Raw genomic sequence first — 20249 nt, 5'->3', positions numbered from 1 at the left:
CCCATGATTTGAGGGGGCCTACACCGATTTTACTCAATAATGCATCTAGGGCGAGCACAAAGACGCTCACAACTAAACTTCCACACCCTAACACTGTCAGGTGAGGCACCGGAAGGGCGGAGAACGAAGCGTGCTTCCTCATACGGTGGGACTAGGACTCGAACCGACAACCTCCGGCTCTCCAGCACTGCCCGGCAACCCGCTCACACCACGTGACGCACCTCCCGCCAGCACTTCCGTAAACAGCACGACTGCTGAGTGGCAGCTGCGGTGGCCAATCGCGACTCGCAGAGAGGGGGCGGGTCGGAGTTCGCCTCAGCGGCCCCGGCAGCGAAGCGCGGGAACATTAACGGTAAAAGTAGCGGGCGCTGAGGGACGGCGGGAGGTTTGTGTGCGCTATGGCGGCTGGGGCGGGCGGGAGGGAGGGAGGGAGGAGCTCAGCTCGCCCGGGACTAGCACTCTTTGTGCTGTCGGTTCCTCTCAGGGAGCCTCTGCCTCACTGGGCATAGCAGCGGGGACGGGAGGATCGCGCCCTGCAGCTTGCGTGGGGTTGTCCCTTCCAGCTGAGGCCGCTCCTGTTTGAGCCCTGCTGAGGGTGGTCCTGAAGGAGCGGTGTACGGCTTATGGGCAGGGAAGCTCTCTGCCTCAGGTGTAGGCTTCCTGCCAGTGTTGAGCGGATGATGGGGCCTGTAGCTGCACTCCATGCCTGATTTTTACCGTTCATTCCTGCTGGGTGTGGGTAGTTCTGCTCTTCCATCTTCCTCTTGAGTAAGGCATGTCCTCTGCAGAAGTTACTGTGCATGCTTAGTTTTGGTTGGTGCTGATTTCTGAGTGTGCCTGTTAATGAAAGTAAATCGTAAGTATATGTAGCAAAATACATATGCCCTTGTACTTTTTTTTTCTTTCTCTTTTTAATGGCATGATGGAGTAAGTGTTCTATTTTACTTGCATATATTTAGGTGTGTTGTTACAGCCTTCCAATGGAGATAAAAAAAGTAGTCAGAAGGTATGAAACAAGAAATAAAACAGCAGCAAGAGAGCTGTCATCACCCAAATCCCGAGTTGATTGGAGACGCACTAAGAGGGAGCTCATACTACTTGACAGCAATGATGAATCTTCTGGTACCTCTGAGGAGGAAGAGCCTAGTACATCAGAAGATGAAGTAGATGACGAAGATGAAACTGCTGCGAACAACAGCCTTTCAGGTCATGAAGAGAAAAGCCACACTGGGGAAGTAGCAGACAGTAGTGAGGATGAGGAGTGCATTGTGCCTGGAAAGCGCAAAAGGTTAAACTCATCAGTCTTGTATGACAGTGATGAAAGCGAGGACAGTGATATACTTGTTAGAAAAGTTGCCAAGCGCCACTGTATAAGAGATGAAGATGAAAATTCCAGAGAGCTACAACCTGATAACACCTGCTCTACAGAAAATGGTTCTACTAATAAGAAACAGAAAGTGTTTGCAAAACTGAAACAACTTGCAAGACAAAGAACAACCTGGAGATCCGGCAGAAGTGAAAATTGTGAGGTCTGGATTTTACCTTTGAAATTCAATTGGAGAAAATATTGAATACAGGGGAAGACAAATCATAGAATCATAGAGTAAGGATATAAAATGAATATAAAATCAAATTGATATAAATCAATGGAATTTTATTTATTTTGAGGGGTTTTTTTTTATTTCTGACAAGTCAGTAGTTCTGTCACATTTTAACAGTTGTCACATTAACGAGAAAACAGTATTGACTGCTGAAAACCTTTCTTTAATCACTGAAGAGCTAAGAATTTCCTTTCATTTGCTCTTTCAGGCATTCTGATGACTAAGCAGCTTAGGATGCAGGCATCTTCTCTACATAGTCAGAAAGGAAACACTTCTGTATCATGAAGAGGACTCTCTTCTTTAGCATGAGAGGACCATCAAGTTATTTTTATCAAGAAGTACCTGCTGAACTAACTTGGAGATCTCATGTTAGCTTAATTCTTACAAATAGCCTGAAGAGAGGTACATGGAGATGGCCAAGTAATTGTCCTCTAGCACAGAATGATATCTTTTTTGGAAACAGTATTTCTTGTTAATTGAACAAAAGGTTTAATTAGAAGGTCAAAAATCTTATCCAGTATATGTAGTATTTTGTCACTGCAAATACTGAAAATTCTTCTGTTTGAAATACTTTTTTAAATTTCCTTAGGATTCTAATAGTGATGCAGAAATAGAGGAGGAGCCATTCTTTCACTTGCCCCTCATACCCACAGAAGGCAGTGAAACTGACTGCAACAGCTTGAAAGATTTTATAGTGGAGGAAGAAGATGATGATGGCAATGATGACACGGAGCATGTAATGGGTGAAAACAAGCCACAAAACAAGGAACTGACTGGATCAAATAGTTTGCTGGCAAACTATGTCCCAAACTGTAAGATCAAAACTAGTGACAGTTCTGTATGTACAGCTTGCTTGTAGTGAGGTAGTAAATACTAATGGAGTGAAAATAAAAATAACATAGGATAGCGTACTTTAAAAGCAGATTCCTAAAAGGCTTGAATTTGTTGTGGAAGTACTCTTATTTCCACTTACAGTCTTTCTGTATCTTATTAAAGGGAGGGTATGATTTGGAGGGAAAAAAAGGAAACCCTATTGAAGTTTTTTAAGTTGGTCTAATTTAGGATGAAATAGTCTACCTATGATGCAGTCATTCCTGTGGAGGCCTAAAAGCGTCCTCCATCTTACGATATATGCTGAGAGCAGCTATGTTAATTCTGGCCAGTTCTGGAGATTGATGTAAAATTCTTGCCATGAGTTTGGGGTTTTGGGGACTTGGGATTTTTATTGATTTCTTTTTTTATAAGGTATTTTCATTTGATGGTGATTGAGATGGAGGAGCACAAGTCTCTGGGAGGTGGGGTTCTGAATTTAGGAGATGTTTTCAGCCAAACTGCAGAGAGTGAGAAAATTTTTCAAGTTGTTCTTTTGTAAAAACTGGTGTCTGCCTGGAGCAGAGGGATCCGAAACACAACTTTATGCTAGTCATCTTCTTGTGCATCTTGTTGTTCAGAAGCAAGTATGTACTGACAGAACAGTCAGCACTGGTGTAGATGGTCACAGACGTGTTATTTTTTTTCCCCAGTAAAGACCTGAGCAGAATAGTTTGTATTTGAAAGAAAATTAGAAAAAAAAAAAAAGAACAAAAAAAACCCAAAACAATAAGCCTGGCCTTCTCTGGTTTGCATTATTTCCTGCCATTCATAGAATTATTTTCTTCTTTCAGTGCTTGTAGCTCTTCTTGCTGAAAGGATGTGTGACTTAAAAATGCTAAAATTCATTAAGATCTTTGGGATGAGAAGCACTATGTAAAAACAAGGTCTTAAAAGATGTGGATGTTGTATATTGAAATGAGTTTTAAAGCCAGTTTTAAATGACTTTAAAATGCTAAATTTATGATAATGGAAGAAAAGAATTCTTAGAGGACTTTTAACATTGCTTACTTCTTCTTTTCTTTTTTGGTAAACTCTGGTTATATTGCTTTCTTCCCAGTATCTCGCTGTGATCATTATGTACACTTCAAAAGAATAGTAAAGGCTTTCCTCATAAATGCAATTGATGACACTTTTCTGAGCTCATTATATGGTAAGTAAATCACATTAAATAATACAATAGTGCATTCAAAGTTATACAAAGACATTTATTCTAGGGAAAGATGTGTCTCCTGATTATAGTACTGTGAGTCCTGAGATCTGGTTTTGGTTTTGCTGCTCTCTGACTTGGGGGTGGCGGGAAATCTTTCTGAAAAGGAATAGAGTAATTGTGGAAAAATGTGTAGACTTAATTCTTTTAAGCCTAGGAGGCATTCTGAGATATAGGGGAAGTGTTTCTGTCTTACTGATCAGCAGTAACAGTTCTAGTGTGAAAGCAAAATTAATTTTGAAGTAGATATCTCAAGGAAAGCATTGCGAGATCAGCTGATCTGTCATAATTTCACATGCTTCCTAGCTTTTTCTGAGGAATTTGATAGATAATAGATAATTTTATTTATGGAGATTATTCCATATCTAATTTTTTTATTATTCTTTTCTTTAAACATTCATGCTTTCAGATAAATTTCAGTGACAGTCAGTACTTCTGGCCTTGTTCTTGCTGAGGAAATGCTTTTTGGCACTTGGCCCAGTGAGGTTGAATGGCAACCTCACACGTAGTTTCAGAAGCGCTGTAAAGATGGGATTAATGGGAGAGGATTGTCAGCATCAGATTGTGGAAGGAGTCAGCAGAGTGCCAAAGAGAGGAAGTTTTGGTGTCATCAGGAGCTAGAAAGAGCAGAGAAACTGAAGTATACCAGAGACTTCAGAATAAAGGCTCTCTATTCCTGGAGCTAAAAATGTCTTTCATCTACCATTGCTAGTTCTTTCGGGTGTTAGTTCTGTTTTGTTTTACCAAGTAAAAACAAGCGTATAGAAAGTAATAATAAACTTTGCCAAACTGATGTTGTAATAGCTTCCTTCTATTTCAAATTGTACCTGCTCTGTAAAACTAACAACTTATTGCCAAGGTCCTGGAAGTAGATCAGTGTGGGGGTGAGTTGGAAGTTGTGTTCTGAAGGTTGTATGTCTTTCTGAAGAGGATGGTATAGTATGAACACAACCCAGCATTATAAAGATGTATTTTATAACACAGAGTGGATTTTTTTCTGAGTTAATGGAAATGAATATCTGACTGAGTTTGAATCAAGTGCAGGTTTGCTTTTTTATTGCAAGGGATTTCTTTATGGTCTGTCACAGCCTCTTCAAGCTCTTAGCATAGCTGACTTACTGAAAATGTGTAAAGTGTATATGGAAAAACAATTGTAATTATGGTGCCTATAATAATAATGACAATAACTGGTTTTATATAAAAAGCTAGATAGCCAGTGGTCCATCTTGGTTGTGTTTTCTTTGATAACAGCATTGCGAAAAGACAGAGGAAAGTAACTGAATTAGCTTGCATGTTTGTATGTGCTGAGCTCAAGATAGTATGAATTAGCCTAGGCCTGTGAAAGTCCAGTTTAATTCCTAGAGTCCAGCACATGTTTGGGAGACAGTTGTGGAATAGTGGTGGGTTTAACCCATCCTCACATTCGTTTATTTCTTTTGTTTAGTAAATATTTAGAAGTACTTATGCTGATTAACTCAAGGCATCTGCCTGTGTTGCTGTAATGTAAAGGCCGGTTCCTGCATGCTTTCTAAGTGATGAAGGGAGTTGTCAGAATTTCTTCTGTGAAGCAGCTCAGAGCTATTTGTTTTCATGGGTTGCAGCCTCTTCCCTTATACATTATGAACACTTACATAAACTGGACAAAAAGCAGGACACTTATTTTCCCTCCCCACTTTTCCATTCTTATAAATAGGATTGAGTGGCTGGCTCTCCATTTGGGATGCCAGCTTTTCACTGTAATATTGATTGTAGAGTTTACTCATGTACCTCTTGTGACACAGACTTTTAAAATAATTAAATATGTCATTTTATCAAAGCTGCATGGATCATTTTTATGGATAACAGTAGCAAATGTATTCAGGGATAATCTAATAAAATAATTCCTAGTTCTTAGCAAGTAGAAGCATAATGTCCTTGAAAATTTTATTTGAAGAAACTTGTACAACATAGAGTTGGCAGCAAATTAATAACAACTCTCAATTAACAGATGGAACAAGACATAAGAAGTATGCACAGGATATGTTGCTTTCACTTCATTATTTGGATGACCGCTTCATTCAGCCTCGTCTTGAGAACTTAGTCTCTGGAAGTCGCTGGAAAGATCGATACAAGGTATGTAGCTTCTACTTTCAAGAGAGAAGTGGGCTCCAAATCATACTATTACTGATGGGATGGGGTGGGGGGGTGTTATACTGTAATTCTCTGTAAAGATACAGTAAGTGCTCTGTGTGTGTGTATATATATATACACACACTCATTTTTAATAGAAAGTCATTCTTTAACTTATGTAACTCGTTTTGATGCTTCTGTTATTAATTCTGATTATTCTGATATTTATATCAGAAGTATTTTATATGTTTATAACCTGATAAGCATTCAGGTAACAGAACAGAATCTCAATTACCTGAATGCTGCTTCTGCTAATTCAGCAGATGACTTTTTTAGATTTTTTTGTTACCTGAATGCTATAACAAAATTTCTTCCTCCTCTCACAAAAAAGATAAACCAGTATGTTCATAATGAACCTTCTACTGCTTAAAAACCCCTGAAATGAATATAGAGTACTCCAGTCATTGCATACAAATTGTTGGAATAGTATTAGTATAATAGGGTAACCTTATGTCACTGAAATAGTAGTGTGGCCAGTGGAGAGATACAGTGTATTCATTTGAAGCAGACCAACTGATACAGTTGCACACCCACCCCCTCCAAAAAAAGAAAGGAGGTAAGGTTAAAATAAGTGCAAGGATGCGGAATCCATTCCTTAGGTCTGCAGCTAAAAGAAAGTATTAATGAACTAGAACTGAGTGGAGTGTTGGAAAATGATCGAGGAGGTACATATTCACAATTTAATGGTGAAAGGCTTCAAATTTTTAATTTCCTTGCTTTCTCTTACGCTAATCTTGTGCGAGTACAGGGTGCTCAGCAGCTGATTTCAGGCCTCTTTCAGTTCAAGAGCATTCTTTAATGTTATTTGAAATCTGTTTTTCAGGAGCGTGTGGATTGTTACCCGAATGTTCGCATAACCTTGAAAAGTCCAAAATACATGTCTTGTCATGCCTGTGAATTGAATCGTTATTGTAAGTTTAATGTGCTGCTCTCTGGAAAGCTTTATGATAGCAGAACACTGGAAACAGATGACTTCATGTCAGATGACAAACAGGTAACTTCAAACAAGCATTCTATATGATTACTGTTAAGCTTTGTCTTGTGTTACAGAAAATCATACAAAGAATAGAAATCCTATCAGTACATCTAATGTCAGTAATGCTGGAGACAGGAGTTAAGCCGCTGCACTTCCATGTCTAAACCCTATTAATTATTTAAAATATTATGACCATTTTGCAATCTGGAGAAGTATATTCCTGGATTTAGCTAGGAATTATGAAGGAAGTTGCTACGAAACTTGAGAGGGTGAATAAAGGTGTACTCCTTTCCCCCAACCTCTCTTACCTGTTGCGAAAGCACTAATGAAAGGTATACTTGAATAAACCTAACTCTTACGAAGAAAATAAATGTGATGAGTTTCTATGGCCATTGTTTTTGCCTTCATCACAATGATTGATGTGCTATTTCCTTCCCACTTTTGCCGCTTAATATTAGCACCTGATGCAGCACATGTACTTGCATTATGGTAAGCGCTAGCAAGTATACCCAGTTGTGAGCTGGACTTCGTGATCAAAAATACATATGATAGGGTTTATTGATATCTCTCACCCTCAAGTCAAAAACTGACATTTGCCTCAATTTTTTTCTCTGCTTCAAATTTCTCAATTTCTAATCTCAAATCTAGTCTGAGTGTCATCCAGGCCAAAGAAACTAGGTACCTGCCATCCTGCACATCCTACTCAGCATGCTTGTCTTCTGCGGCACATGGGGAGGCAGTCTGAAACCGTGTGTCAAAGAGGCTGAAAGCATGCATGAAGTTTCACATACTAACCAGAGCGCTAATACAAGCACCCAGTCAGTTGTTTCTAAGTAGCTTTTTGTTTGGCCAGAGAACATTTAATAGGAAACTCAAAATCCTAAAGTGAATGCAGATCTTAAAGAAAGGAAGACCAGAAGAAATTATACAACTGTGATGCTCTGATCATGCCTGGAATACCAGGTTTCACCAAGGAGAAATACTGTAACTTTTTTTATCTTGAATAGATCTGATGCCTGAGTCTGGGGTTTTAAACCAAGAATGACATTTGCCTCAGATTTACCTATATTCCAAATATCAGAATGACTTTTCACTGCAATAGGATCATTTGAAAGCCCTTTACCTTTGTGTATGCCTGTAATGCCTGTAAGACTTTCCCAGCAGGAATCTTGCATTGATTATCTTTCAGAAATATTATAAAATTAACTTTCTATATAGCAGACAATCATCTCCATTGAATGATTGTTTTCTGTTTTGTTGCACGTGAGGTTTGTTCTGCACTGGGTCACTAGTTTTGCTGATTCTGTGCCTGCTGTGCCTGTAGCGTTTGGAGCACCCATGTGCACTCCAGTAGTCCTTGTTTGCTGTAGGTCAGAGCACTGAGTGAATAGCGCCACTGTCATTCTCGTAGTCCAGTTGCACCCTAGTCAGAATTTATGGCTTCATGCTTTGGATTTTTTCACATCCACTCTTTACCATGTATCTCTTCACTCAGCATAAAGTATCTTGACATCTCAGTTGCATTGACACTTGAAATTCACAGAATCACAGAATCATTAGGGTTGGAAGGGACCTCTGGAGATCATCTAATCGAAACCCCTGCCAAGGCAGGGCCACCTAGAGCAGGTTGCACAGGAACGTGTCCAGGCAGGTTTGAATGTCTCCAGAGAGGGAGACTCCATGACCCTCCTGGGCAGAATTACTGATCTCCTTTTGAGAAGGCTTAGAATCATAGAATCATAGAATAGTTAGGGTTGGAAAGGATCTTAAGATCATCAAGTTCCAACCCCCCTGCCATGGACTTGACAGGGACTTGTTCCTAACTACTTCAATATGTTTTATTAGAGCCTTTTTTTTTTATTACTGCATTATCAGAATTACTTGTCCAAACTAGAAGATTTTGTCACTCAGTTGTCTCTACTAGGGCATTTTGGATTAAATTCTCTTCTGGGAATGAAACACACCTTTTCTGTTGTTACATAATGGGTGTTCCTAATATTTAGAGATCTTCACTTCAAATTTACAGCTACCAGTAATTGCTATGATTATGTGTGCATATGATCTTCTTACAGTGTAATTCGTGACCTTACGATAACTCAAAGCACACAATTTGTCAAGGATAAAATATTGCTAGTTGTGTACCAAGCTGATACTCAAGTTTTCAGAAGCTTTAGAAGATATATTTCATTTCTTTGTGAGTGTAAATAATTTTTGACTACAGCTCAAGTTCATCACAGTATTTGCTAAAAGAAAATAAAATGTCAGAACAAGTTATATTTATATTTTGAAATGTGGTATAATAGGATTTCTTATATACAAATGAAGTGAATCCCGCATCAAATTGGAAGTACACCTTGCTGAAGCTCTTGCCTGTATTGTTTAGATCTTCGCAAATATTCTAATTTAAGAGATGTGAGGGGTGCCAGTGTGCTTTCCACAATGTCATCATACTGGGCTCTGTGTGTAACGCAGAATCTGGGAAAATCTGTGCTCCCATTTTTCTTAAATAGATGACAAATCCTTCTGAGCAGCAGTTGTTCATACTCTGCTTTAGTTTATCTTGTGCATGGTAGTTAAGAGAGTTAGGCTTTTCCAGCAAGGCTTTTCCCCACGATTACTGCAGGAAAACTGTAAGTCTTTGGCACTCATACTAGCACTGATAACTGCATTCCATTGTACAGTCATTATTCCTTACATATGAGTCTCTAAACGTAGATTAGGTTTTCGTGGGGAAGTGCGTGCCTTACCTAATCAGAAATAACAAGTGAACTAGCACAAGAATTTAATCTTAAGTGTGGAAATAACAGTAGAAATTCCCTCTCTGCTGTCCAAATGTTGTCCTACATAAAGCACTAACTATTTTTCACTTTGGAAAAAAACTTGAAATATCCTACTGAATATTGAACTAACTTCCTAGTTCGTTTTTGTCCTCTTCAGCTTAACAGTGGAAAATGAGAGCTTTTTCTTACCTGTGTACCCCAGCATCTGGTATGTTGCCTGCCAGTATAGCTCAGGGGCTGTACAACAGGTCCAGGAGATGGAGTTACTGAGCACTTTCCAGTGACTTTCTATTGTGCCTTTGTAATGCAGCATTCATGTTCTTATGGTGACCTGTAATTTAGACTGCTAAAAGCACTGTTCTCAAGCACTGTTTGAAGTTCTGCTGGCAACACATTGATCAACTCATCCTGCCAACTGAGAAAAAAAGGAGGAAAAAAAGAGAAAAGGCACAGAGCTACATGAAACTGGCACTACAGGAACTTAATTGACTGAAAGAGGAGGTGGTTCAGCACTGGCAGGTCAAGTTGAATAGAAGCACGTAGTTGGACTGTTTTCTAAAGTTTTATTTGAAAATACCCAAGAAAAGTGGATGCGGAGAGAACAAAAACAGACCTCCAGCCCTCCTCTTCTGCATAAAACTTTCCTTTTCTCTCATCTCTCAAGTATTCTGTTTTGCCAATAGAAAGAGAAGAGAAACAGCTGTTCCAGTTTTGCTTAGGCTTGCAGTGATTGTTGTGTGTGGGTGCCAATTCTCATTCCTCCATGGTCAGGAAGAATTGAATTGTTCAGGGGTATATGTGTCCCACTCACCTCTTTGCTCCTGTGTCACCTGGATTGTAAACCTTTTTCTACTCTTAGTCTTGGTGTTCTGTTTCTGTTTGTAATCATGCTTAGAGGACATGGATTCAGTCATTACATGTTGTGCTGTTGTCAGGCTGTGCTCCTGCATTCCGTACAAAGTGATTTAACACAACTTTGGCTGATACGGCCAGCTTGAGGAGATAAGTTAAGCATTAGGACAGAGTCACTGAGAGGAAAAAATTAGCATGAGTACAGTACTGAGATTCTTTCCAAAGCTGCATTCGGAAATAGCATTGTATTTTTAGACAATCTTTCTTGCTTTAAAAACACAATACATGATTACATTATACAATGTTTAGCTGTTTGGCTCTGGCATTTCTCCAAAGTGGAAATGCTTTACACCTCATGCATAAATGAGCTATAAAATTCCTTGCCATAAGATGCTTTGGAATCAAAAAGTGTTAGTGAGTCCCAAAAGGAATTAGGTTCTTGGAGAAACTTTTTCCACACTTACGGAACTTGATAGTTAGGGTGATACAGACTGTCTTAACTGTTGACTCTTAGAAGCTGTATGGTAATGTTATGATTGATCTGGTGTTCATCCTGCATCTTATAGTAACTTCCTAAATATCTCCTGCTAGCTGTTGCAGGGGAAGTACTGGGCCATCAGTTGAATGCAAGATGGTATCTTCTATTTTACAACACGTAATGTTCAAGATGCTGCACCTCATTGTTTGGGATACTTGAAAAGTCATGAAATGCCCTATGAAACACCACAGCGCAGTTCTTGTTTGTTTCAGTACTTAGAATGGTGCTACTGGAAATCTGAGTGAAACAAGGTTATGCATTGATTGGTAAGTCTTGCACTTTTGGGAGCACCTGTAGCACTACACACAGCTTTTCAGTTTTGGGCAGAGTAGAAAATGGAGCTGTACATAAGTACATATACATAAGCAGTAGAGGTTTCCAACATAGTGATGGGATTTTTTATTCAGAGCAGCCCTGCGGAGAAGGACTTGGGGGTGTTGGCTAATGAGAAAATGAACATGAGCCAGCAGTGTGCACCTGCAGCCCAGAAAGCCAACCGTATCCTGGGCTGCATCAAAAGGAGCATGATTAGCAGGTCGAAGGAGGTGATCCTACCCCTCTACTCTGCTCTTGTGAGACCTCACTTGGAGTATTGTGCACAGTTCTGGTGTCCTCAACATAAAAAGGACATGGATCTGTTGGAACAAGTCCAGAGGAGGCCACGAGGATGATCAGGGGACTGCAGCACCTCCTGTATGAAGATAGGCTGAGAAAGTTGAGACTGTTCAGCCTGGAGAAGAAAAGGCTGCGTGGAGACCTCATAGCAGCCTTCCAGTATCTGAAGGGGGCCTGTAAGGATGCTGGGGGGGAACTCTTCATTAGGGACTGTAGTGATGGAACAAGGGGTAACAGGTTAAAACTTAAAAAGGGGAAGTTTAGATTGCTTTTAAGGAAGAAGTTCTTTCCTGTGAGGGTGGTGAGGCACTGGAATAGGTTTCCCAGGGAAGTTGTGAGTGCTCCATCGCTGGCGGTGTTCAAGGCCAAGTTGGACAGAGCCTTGGCTAATATGGTTTAGTGTGAGGTGTCCCTGCCGATGGCAAGGGGTTGGAACTAGACGATCTTAAGGTCCTTTCCAACCCTACCTATTCTATGATTCTGTGATCTCAATGTGGTTAAAATTTCAGTTAATAACCATCTACTGAAGGTCAGATCAAAAGGTCTTTTAAGTGAGTGCGACTTGACTTCAGTGGTGTTATGCCTGCTTATATCAGTTGAGCTGCTGGTTGATGTATTTAAGAAACTAAGTGTATTCATGTATTTAAGAACATATATAACACCAATAAATGTCAGTGTAGCTTATAAGATCATTATAATTACGCTTTTCTGTCGCTGTCATTGTCAGTAGGTCTAAATACCAAGTAGATTGGATGTTTTAGGGAACTGCTCACAGATGCAAACATTTGATCATGGACCCTTTTTGTCTCAGTAAAACTACATCTGTTTCTCCTGTATGTATCAGGAGCTGATTTTCTTTATACATGTATTAATCACGTTGCTTTTGAGTGTAGAAAACCTAACCTCTGACAACCAGCCAGAGGTAGAATTCTTACCTGATAGGCTTTGTCTCCATGGGTAGGAGTCATAATCAGTGCACCTGTAGTCATTCACAGGGAACAGATTTCCTCTTCTGATTTGCCATTGTATGTACTTGAACTCCTGCTCTTGTAGAAATGGAACATAACTCTTGTGAAATGCAAAATATCTGTCCTTAAGTGCAGATGAACTTTTATTCTTTCTTCCTCCCCACACCTCCAATTTCACCCACTCTTTGTGAAGATTTAGGATGGCCAAAAATTCTTGTAACCAATTAGTATATTACCCAGTATTTTCAGGTATTCCTTACCACTTAATGTCTTTGAATAACATCTGAGTTCAAGATAAGAGCAAACACTTGCATGTATTTTATGTTAGTGCTGAGAGATGATAATGAATCTACTGTAATCCATGCTCTGATTATGTATTTATATGCATATTCACCGCTTGTTTATCTATAAAGATTGCTGGAAGGAAAACTATTAAATGAGACAGTTGTGTCTTTTCTGCATAGATATTTTACAAGTAAAACTGGTGATAAGTAGGAGATGCAGCAGAGGCTTTGATTTCTACAGTGTTATGGCTAGCTATACTTCCCAGGCAGTTGCAGGTTAACACTTGCATTGTATAAACCCTCAGTTTTCAGATTTTAATTTTATGAAAGACAATCTTTCTATATATTTATTAAATACATGTTTCTAGGTGTGTGTCTATTTGCATTCATATGTATTTCTTGAAAAAATTGAATACTATGATGCTACAGAATGCTAAAACTGGTTATTTCATGTCTCTGGGAAGCAGTACATACTGAGCAAAAGTAATCAAATAATTTCTCTTCCTCTGCTTTCACAACATGATGGTTGACTAAATTGTTAATGATTTTGTAATGAAGTTCCACCAGGAGATAGGAGAGATACTACCAACTATAAACATGTTGTGTGTGCAAGAAAACAGTACCGATAAGCTGCCATTGCATAGACTCACTGGCTGCTTGCTTGCTCAGAAATTACTCTGCTGTGGCTGTAAAAACTACATGGAGTTTATGCTGAGTTTATGTATGTGATGTCATTCTGTTTATTTCATTATTCAAAGCATTTTCCTAGACTAGCATAAAATCTTACTGGACTGACTTAGCCATTCTTTATATTGTCAAGAAAATCACAGTTCTATCACAGAGTGATTTGTCCGCTTTGGCCTAGGTTTTGGAAGTTGGCCTTGTGTGTGCAGATCGAACAAGAGTTTACCATAATTTGAAGCACTTCAAATTCAAGTTGTACCTGCATTGCAGCTCCATTACCAAGTTGGATGGTTTGGAAGATGAACCAGTCAAAGACACAGTAGAACGTCTTCTCACCCAGTTGGAAGACAGTGGGTGGATTCAGAAGGTACGACTGAGTTCTTTGATGTATCCTTTTCCAAGTAGATAAAAGCAAGCTGAGATAAAATGCCTGATTTAATTGATCAGTTCTGAATTACAGGGTTTCAGTAATACAACTCAGCTTAACCATTCATCCACTTCTGCTGACCCTGTCTCTCTCACAGTGGCATGCTGCTGTGCTCACGCAGAGTTTGTGTCAGCTTGTGACATGAGGCTTTCTGACAGCTGCATGATCTCTGGGCTGTGGTGGGCAGGCTCCCATTTCATGTGGCAGCAGCAACACCACAAACTCAAGCTGTAAGTTAGAAGCATTGGGAACGCATATATGAGGCACAGCAAGACTATTTTACTCTTCTGTTTAGGCTGAAATACTTTGAATTATTCAGAAACACTTTATGAACTATTTTAAGACAACATGTAGTACAGTTGTATTTAGCAAGCTTTCAGATATCATTACGTCTGAATTGTTGGCATGCTTGTTAATGTATTGAAGAACAAGAAGCAGTCTTTATGTAATTCACTTATGAAACATTGATAAAATAATAAGTTTTTATTTTATTTGCAGAGATACAGTGATCTTGAAGACTGCATGAATGATGCAGACAGTTTCCAAGAAGAGAGAATAGATTAAGTGGTCACAGCATTCTGAAAGACATCTATAAAAAAATTGAATGACCTGCTTTATGTGTATGCACTTTATCTCTGTTTGGTCTTCAAGATTCTTTCTAGGCTGTTATGTTTAAATCCATATGCCATTAACCAACTGTTTGAGAATTTGCTGTAGTTTTTTGTCTTATTTGCATCAATAATAACCCAAAGTTTTATCAAATCAGTCCCTTAAGCCTTACTGCATAGGTCACTATAGGCTTCCTTCTGTTCTTAAAAATAACATCTCAATATCTGTTTACTTATGAAATAAAACTTCTACCTATTTATATTGAGCTGCATCTTAGGAAAGGTAGGAGATCATAGAATCACAAAATAGTTAGGGTTGGAAAGGACCTTAGGATCATCTAGTTCCAACCCCCTGCCATGGGCAGAGACACCTCAAGCTAGACCGTGTCACCCAAGGCTCTGTCCAACCTGGCCTTGAACACCGCCAGGGATGGAGCATTCACAGCTTCCCTGGACAACCTATTCCAGTGCCTCACCACCCTCACAGTAAAGAACTTCTTCCTTAAATCCAATCTAAACTTCCTCTGTTTAAATGTTAACCCATTACCCCTTGTTCCTCACTACAGTCCCTAATGAAGAGTCCCTCCCCAGCATCCTTATAGGCCCCCTTCGATACTGGAAGGCTGCTATGAGGTCTCCACGCAGCCTTCTCTTCTCCAGGCTGAACAGTCTCAACTTTCTCAGCTGGTCTACATACTGGAGGTGCTCCAGCCGCCTGATTGACCTCGTGGCCCCCTCTGTACCTATTCCAACAGTTCCATGTCCTTTTTATGTTGAGGACACCAGAACTGTGCACAATACTCCAACTGAGGTCACTCCAGCGTCCTGGTAGGCCCCTTTCAGATATTGGAAATGCTGAGACCTTCTGAAGAAGGTACATTTGGAAATGGAAGGCTGCATTATGCGAGAACGTATGGCTTGCATCTACCTTCCTTGTTGCTCGTTATCTGCAAGTCCAACCACTTAGAATGGTAGTTACAATAAACAGGACCCAAATGCAAGGATCTGTTTCCCCTCTGAGGAGTCAGTATAGACTGTTCCAAGGCAACAGAGGAAATATTCTGCAGTCCCGACTCCATTTGCAGCACAGCAGTCATCCTCTCTTTAGAGAGTAGGTGATGAGTCACATTATAGGCGTCACACAGACTGAGTCTGGCTTAGCCTCTAAATGAACACTTGGGCCCACATTGCTGCCTCTGATAAGCAGCTGGGGCAATTTACTGAGATTTTAAACATCAAATTACATTGTGCAAACTTCATGGCAACAACGTGCTGTAACTAAAAAATTAAAGAGAATGAATTAATGTGGCCATGCAAGATAAGGTTTTTTCCAGGATAGCTTAGTAGAAAATAGGAGTTACTCAGAAACATGATGCATGGCTTAACTGGATCACATGAAGCCCAAATCAGACTTTTGGGGGGCCAAGGGAATAGATTTTTGGGGATTTGGGAAAGGTCAAGTACTGTATTGTCCAATTTAAAAGCTGGACGTGACCCGGCAGTGTGCACTTGCAGTCCAGAAAGCCAACTGGATCCTGGGCTGCATCCAAAGGAGTGTGGCCAACAGGTTGAGGGAAGTGGTTCTCCCCCTCTACTGAGCTCTCATGAGACCCCACCTGCAGTCCTGTGATCAGCTCCAAAGTCCCTAGTATAAGACGTGTTCTTTCAACAAGTTACTCTCTCAGAAGCAAAGAAATTGAAACCTTATTTCTCATGGATTTGTCCAGACAAAATTGCTGCATTCACTCTGCCCGTCTACTGGTAACAGATACACTGATTTGCCAGGCAATGGTGAACATCTGCTGCATTTTACCATAGAAACTGTACCTTTGATTTGTTGTTCAGTGCCCTTCTTCCAGCATTCACTGTAAGAAATGAACTGCTCTTATATTTTAGCAGTTCAAATGCAGCAATGGTTTGTGTGCTGTTAGTGTGAGTGGCTATCATCGGTTCTCCCTTGCCCCCATACAGATACAAGATTTATAAAACTGAGATAAAAAATCCCAGTAAATAGGAGGCCTACTATTAAGTAAACTTATGTTGCAGATATTATTTCCATACCTGAACTGTAAGATACATAAATATTCTGAGATTTGATATATCTTGTACCTATCTCCCTAGTTACCAAAGCAAGTGCTCAGGAATCCATCTCAAATATATCCCTTTTAGGAAAGGTAATGTCCCTTGATGCCCCACTTCCTTCTGTTAAGAAAAGCTCTGTACACTTTTGTTGACTTCTTTAGAATAATAAAATAAGATTCATGTTTGGTGTAACTTCATTCTTACCAAGGAACACTGTTCTGAACTAAGTGAGTACAAAATGGAGTGTGGCCCCTCAGAGCCTTCCTGACTGATCTTAATTTCTGCTGCCTTTGGAATTTTCTGGAAACTTTCATGATTTTTATTTAAAATCTTTGCTGTCAAAATGGTTAATTTCTCATTTGCCACATTTGAACTGTTTGCTGACAAGTTACAAAATAAGTTTGTGAAAATTCGGCTATTTCAAGACTACATACATTGTGATCAAAAAGAAAATTGCTGCATTGTTCCAGTGATTAGTTTTACTCATCTTTTGATACCTACTGCACCCCAGATCCCGTTTATCACCTCCTCTTCATTAACCTAAAAGGTGTGAGCTCTCAACTTCTTGTTCCTGCAGGCATTTTGTTCCAGATCTGGGGTTTGTTTTAAGAGGGATGTAAAAAATATGCTGCTGAGCTTCTTGGAAGAAAGCACCTCCATCAGTGTATAAATCTTGTCTGTGGCATCACCAGTTGGACTAAGACCGTGCCTCAAATCAACATCACTGATTCCTATTTCATTAGGAAACCAATACTCGATTTGGCTTGGCAGGGGCTGACACAGTGTTTGTGTAGTCTTTCTTCAGCTTTGATATTGCCCTCACTGAGTGTCATGGTTTAAGGAAGTACTTTATGGTTGTTTTTTTACCTGAAGGGTTTCTGCAAGACAGAGACTGAAACACCATAACACCACATTTACATTTGTCTTCACCACAGGAAACAAAAAGATTGCTTAGAAGAACCATACATATAAAACTGCAGATCCAGTTTTCCAGGACAGGCTGTAAATGGTGGTTATACAGCACGCAGTGCAAAGGGGGCTATTACCCCTATAGAGTGTCTCTATATAGAAGTACTCAATATTTCTGGTAGAAAAAAATCTGTGGCTTTCCAATGATGGAAGAAGTCAGAAATCTGACTGGTCCTTCATACTTCCTTTTCCACACTAGAGAATTTGATGGAGTTAGGGGGTGAGAGAACATAACGTTTGTTCTGCTAGGCCATTTTTAATTGTCTTTAGTGTTAATTTTTGAAGTAGTAGTTCTAATTAAGATAAAGTACCTGTCTTAATGGAACAATGAAGAGAGCTCAGTAGGTGATTAGGCTTGGCAGGGGTGATTAATGGTCATACTTGGAAATTACTTTTGTTCCTGCAATGTTTCGATAACCTGCTCTAGTTGAAGTTCTGTAACCGGAGACTACTGTTAATGGTAAAGTTCACATGAGGTATTTACGCAGAGGATCAGGGTTACTAACGTGATATACTCCTGGGAGAGAAGGCTCTTCTCGGTCTATGTTCTGTATCCAGTTCTTCTAGTAAAATAGGAAAAGTTTTCACTGTGTCTATCAGTTTGGGGAAAGAAAGTCTTTGTGGATCAATAGCAGATAGCTGTTACTGACAGTGAAGTCATTGCCTGTTTCCCAAAGCAGCGTTTCTAGCAGTTTGTCAGGCAATTGCAGGCAATTCCCATGCTTACCTCCTCTAGTTTGCTTTTATTTGGATACAGGGAGACCTGTATTTTTCTCCTTTTTTAAGTCTGAATAAACAGAGTGGGTGTGTTAGATAAACATGTGTAAATACAATACCAGTCCAGTGCACACAAAACAGGCTTCATAAAGTTGACTTTCTGATTCTCCTTTGAGAAAGAAGGAGTACCAATTCCTAATCTCTGTTTAGAGGTTATACAGAAAGAATGTAAGAAAGTATGATTTACCAGCCAAGGGAATAATGTGAGAAATATGTGAAATGGTATTGAAAGAACCTGATAATAACCCCCCAGTGGCTCCACTGCCCTCAATTTTGGTATTTTTCTAGGTAAAAAGTGATGGTATGGGGTCATTTAGGTTATTTTTCCCTGTTTATTAAATAGGATGTAGACACAGTTTCTTTAGATTGCTCCAGGGATTATATTCTTAATTAAAAAACTCGTGTGGGTGTATGTGTGTAAAACAAGCCATTAGATTACTTATTTCACAGTTTAAACAGAGCAATAATTGCATGCACCTTGTGCCCAAAACTTAAGGACAAGAAAGCTTACTCAGGTGTAGTCAGACAGTCAGGCTCTGCCTCAAGGTTAAACAGGTCACCAGGGGAGCTGCCTGGCAGGTGAGCCTGCCTGGCTGGGAATACCCCAGGAAATACACATACGTGTAACTGCAGTTGCTCGAAAGGGCCAAGAACCTGTGCAGAAAGGCATATAATGGATGTGGCTGAAACTGTAAAGGTCCAGTTTCCAAAATCCTCCATAGGACTGATTAAGTATGTGCCGTTCTGGTGGAGCTGATACAACTTGGAAACGATTTGAAACACAGATGAAGAGGTGTATGTATACCTCGGTTGGAGCACATACTCAAGTTCTTAAGCAACGCTGGTTCATCACAGTCTCTTTGTTTTGGGAAGTTATTAGCACAACGGGATGTCTATGGTGAGAATTCCCGGCTGTGAACCCAGCACAAGTGTGTTGCTGCTCTGGAAGGGGCTGCCGATGAGGGGAACTCAGATCTTCCACTGCAATAGGGGATTCACACAGAGAAAATGCTCAAGCATGACAGCTTGTGTGAGGGTGCAATGTTATGTAAGTGGTCACAAATCAGTGAAGGAAAAAGTAATTAATTATTCAGGACCTGTTACATTAATGTTTTATCACGTGTATTAGGAAGCCTACGATGTGAATTGCGAGTGTTGTTAAAATAATGTTAAGAACTGCGTTTAAGAAAACTGACAACAAGCCAATCCAAACGTGACAGCGGTGTCCAGGGCTGGGGACATTCACCAGGGTCTCCTGGGCAAAACCTGAAGAGCTGAAAGACGGATTTGGGGCATTTCCTCCTCGGGAACACCAGGGGCAGCATTTGCTGCGTATGGAGCCACCGCCGGGACTTGCAGCGCTGCCCTGCAACCAGCTGCCTCTCGCCTGAAAGGGCCGTATCAAACCACACAGCAAATGAGATGCTGCTTGGCAGAAAGTGCATCCTAAACCTCTGGAGTTAAAATACAAACATCTTCGTTTCGAAAGATCATTCTCTGAGCTCTCCAAATTCATGTCAGAAAGGGAGAACTCCCACAGGTACCCTGGTACCTTCTGGAGCAGCACCACTGGTTTAGTATTGAAACATCCACTTTGAAGACCCCAGCCCAGATTTTGATTGAAACACCCTACCTTCTTCTTCCTGAGATGCGTGTGTTATTGTTACACGTGTACTCTGTGACTGACCCTCCTAAACACAGCACTGACATCTGAGCTGTAAAGAGTGAATAAAAGCCCTAGCGAGGCCTGAAGCAAAGGTAACATTGCCCATTATTTTACAAACATTAAAATTTCATTTTATTTTCCACCTGTGCCAGCCCATTGTTCTCAACAGATGC

The 20249-nt window shown here is 40.1% G+C and overlaps 1 protein-coding gene across 4 annotated transcripts; it reads left to right on the top strand.

Annotated features, from left to right (window-relative positions):
* Positions 1–327: 327 nt before the first annotated feature.
* CCDC82 (coiled-coil domain containing 82) lies at positions 328–19898 on the top strand. Of its 4 annotated transcripts, none has more exons than XM_061374541.1 (8): positions 328–352; positions 960–1529; positions 2191–2413; positions 3532–3624; positions 5669–5793; positions 6674–6844; positions 13729–13914; positions 14473–14846. In XM_061374541.1, exons 2-8 carry the CDS (start codon positions 981–983, stop codon positions 14536–14538), a joined length of 1413 nt encoding a protein of 470 aa, XP_061230525.1. In that variant the 5' UTR covers positions 328–352; positions 960–980; the 3' UTR covers positions 14539–14846. The 4 variants fall into 4 exon arrangements, with proteins under 4 accessions (XP_061230525.1, XP_061230524.1, XP_061230526.1 ...); XM_061374540.1 differs by lacking the exon at positions 328–352 and adding an exon at positions 531–651; XM_061374542.1 differs by lacking the exons at positions 328–352; positions 13729–13914; positions 14473–14846 and adding an exon at positions 17242–19898.
* The last annotated feature ends 351 nt before the right edge of the window (positions 19899–20249 follow it).

Source organism: Neopsephotus bourkii, unplaced genomic scaffold, assembly GCF_033783945.1.
Source record: "Neopsephotus bourkii isolate Nb327-2 ecotype Australia unplaced genomic scaffold, CSIRO-AGI_Nbou_v1 NB_1638, whole genome shotgun sequence".
Classification (NCBI taxonomy): domain Eukaryota; kingdom Metazoa; phylum Chordata; class Aves; order Psittaciformes; family Psittacidae; genus Neopsephotus; species Neopsephotus bourkii.
This window is presented reverse-complemented; position numbering and strand designations above follow the sequence as displayed.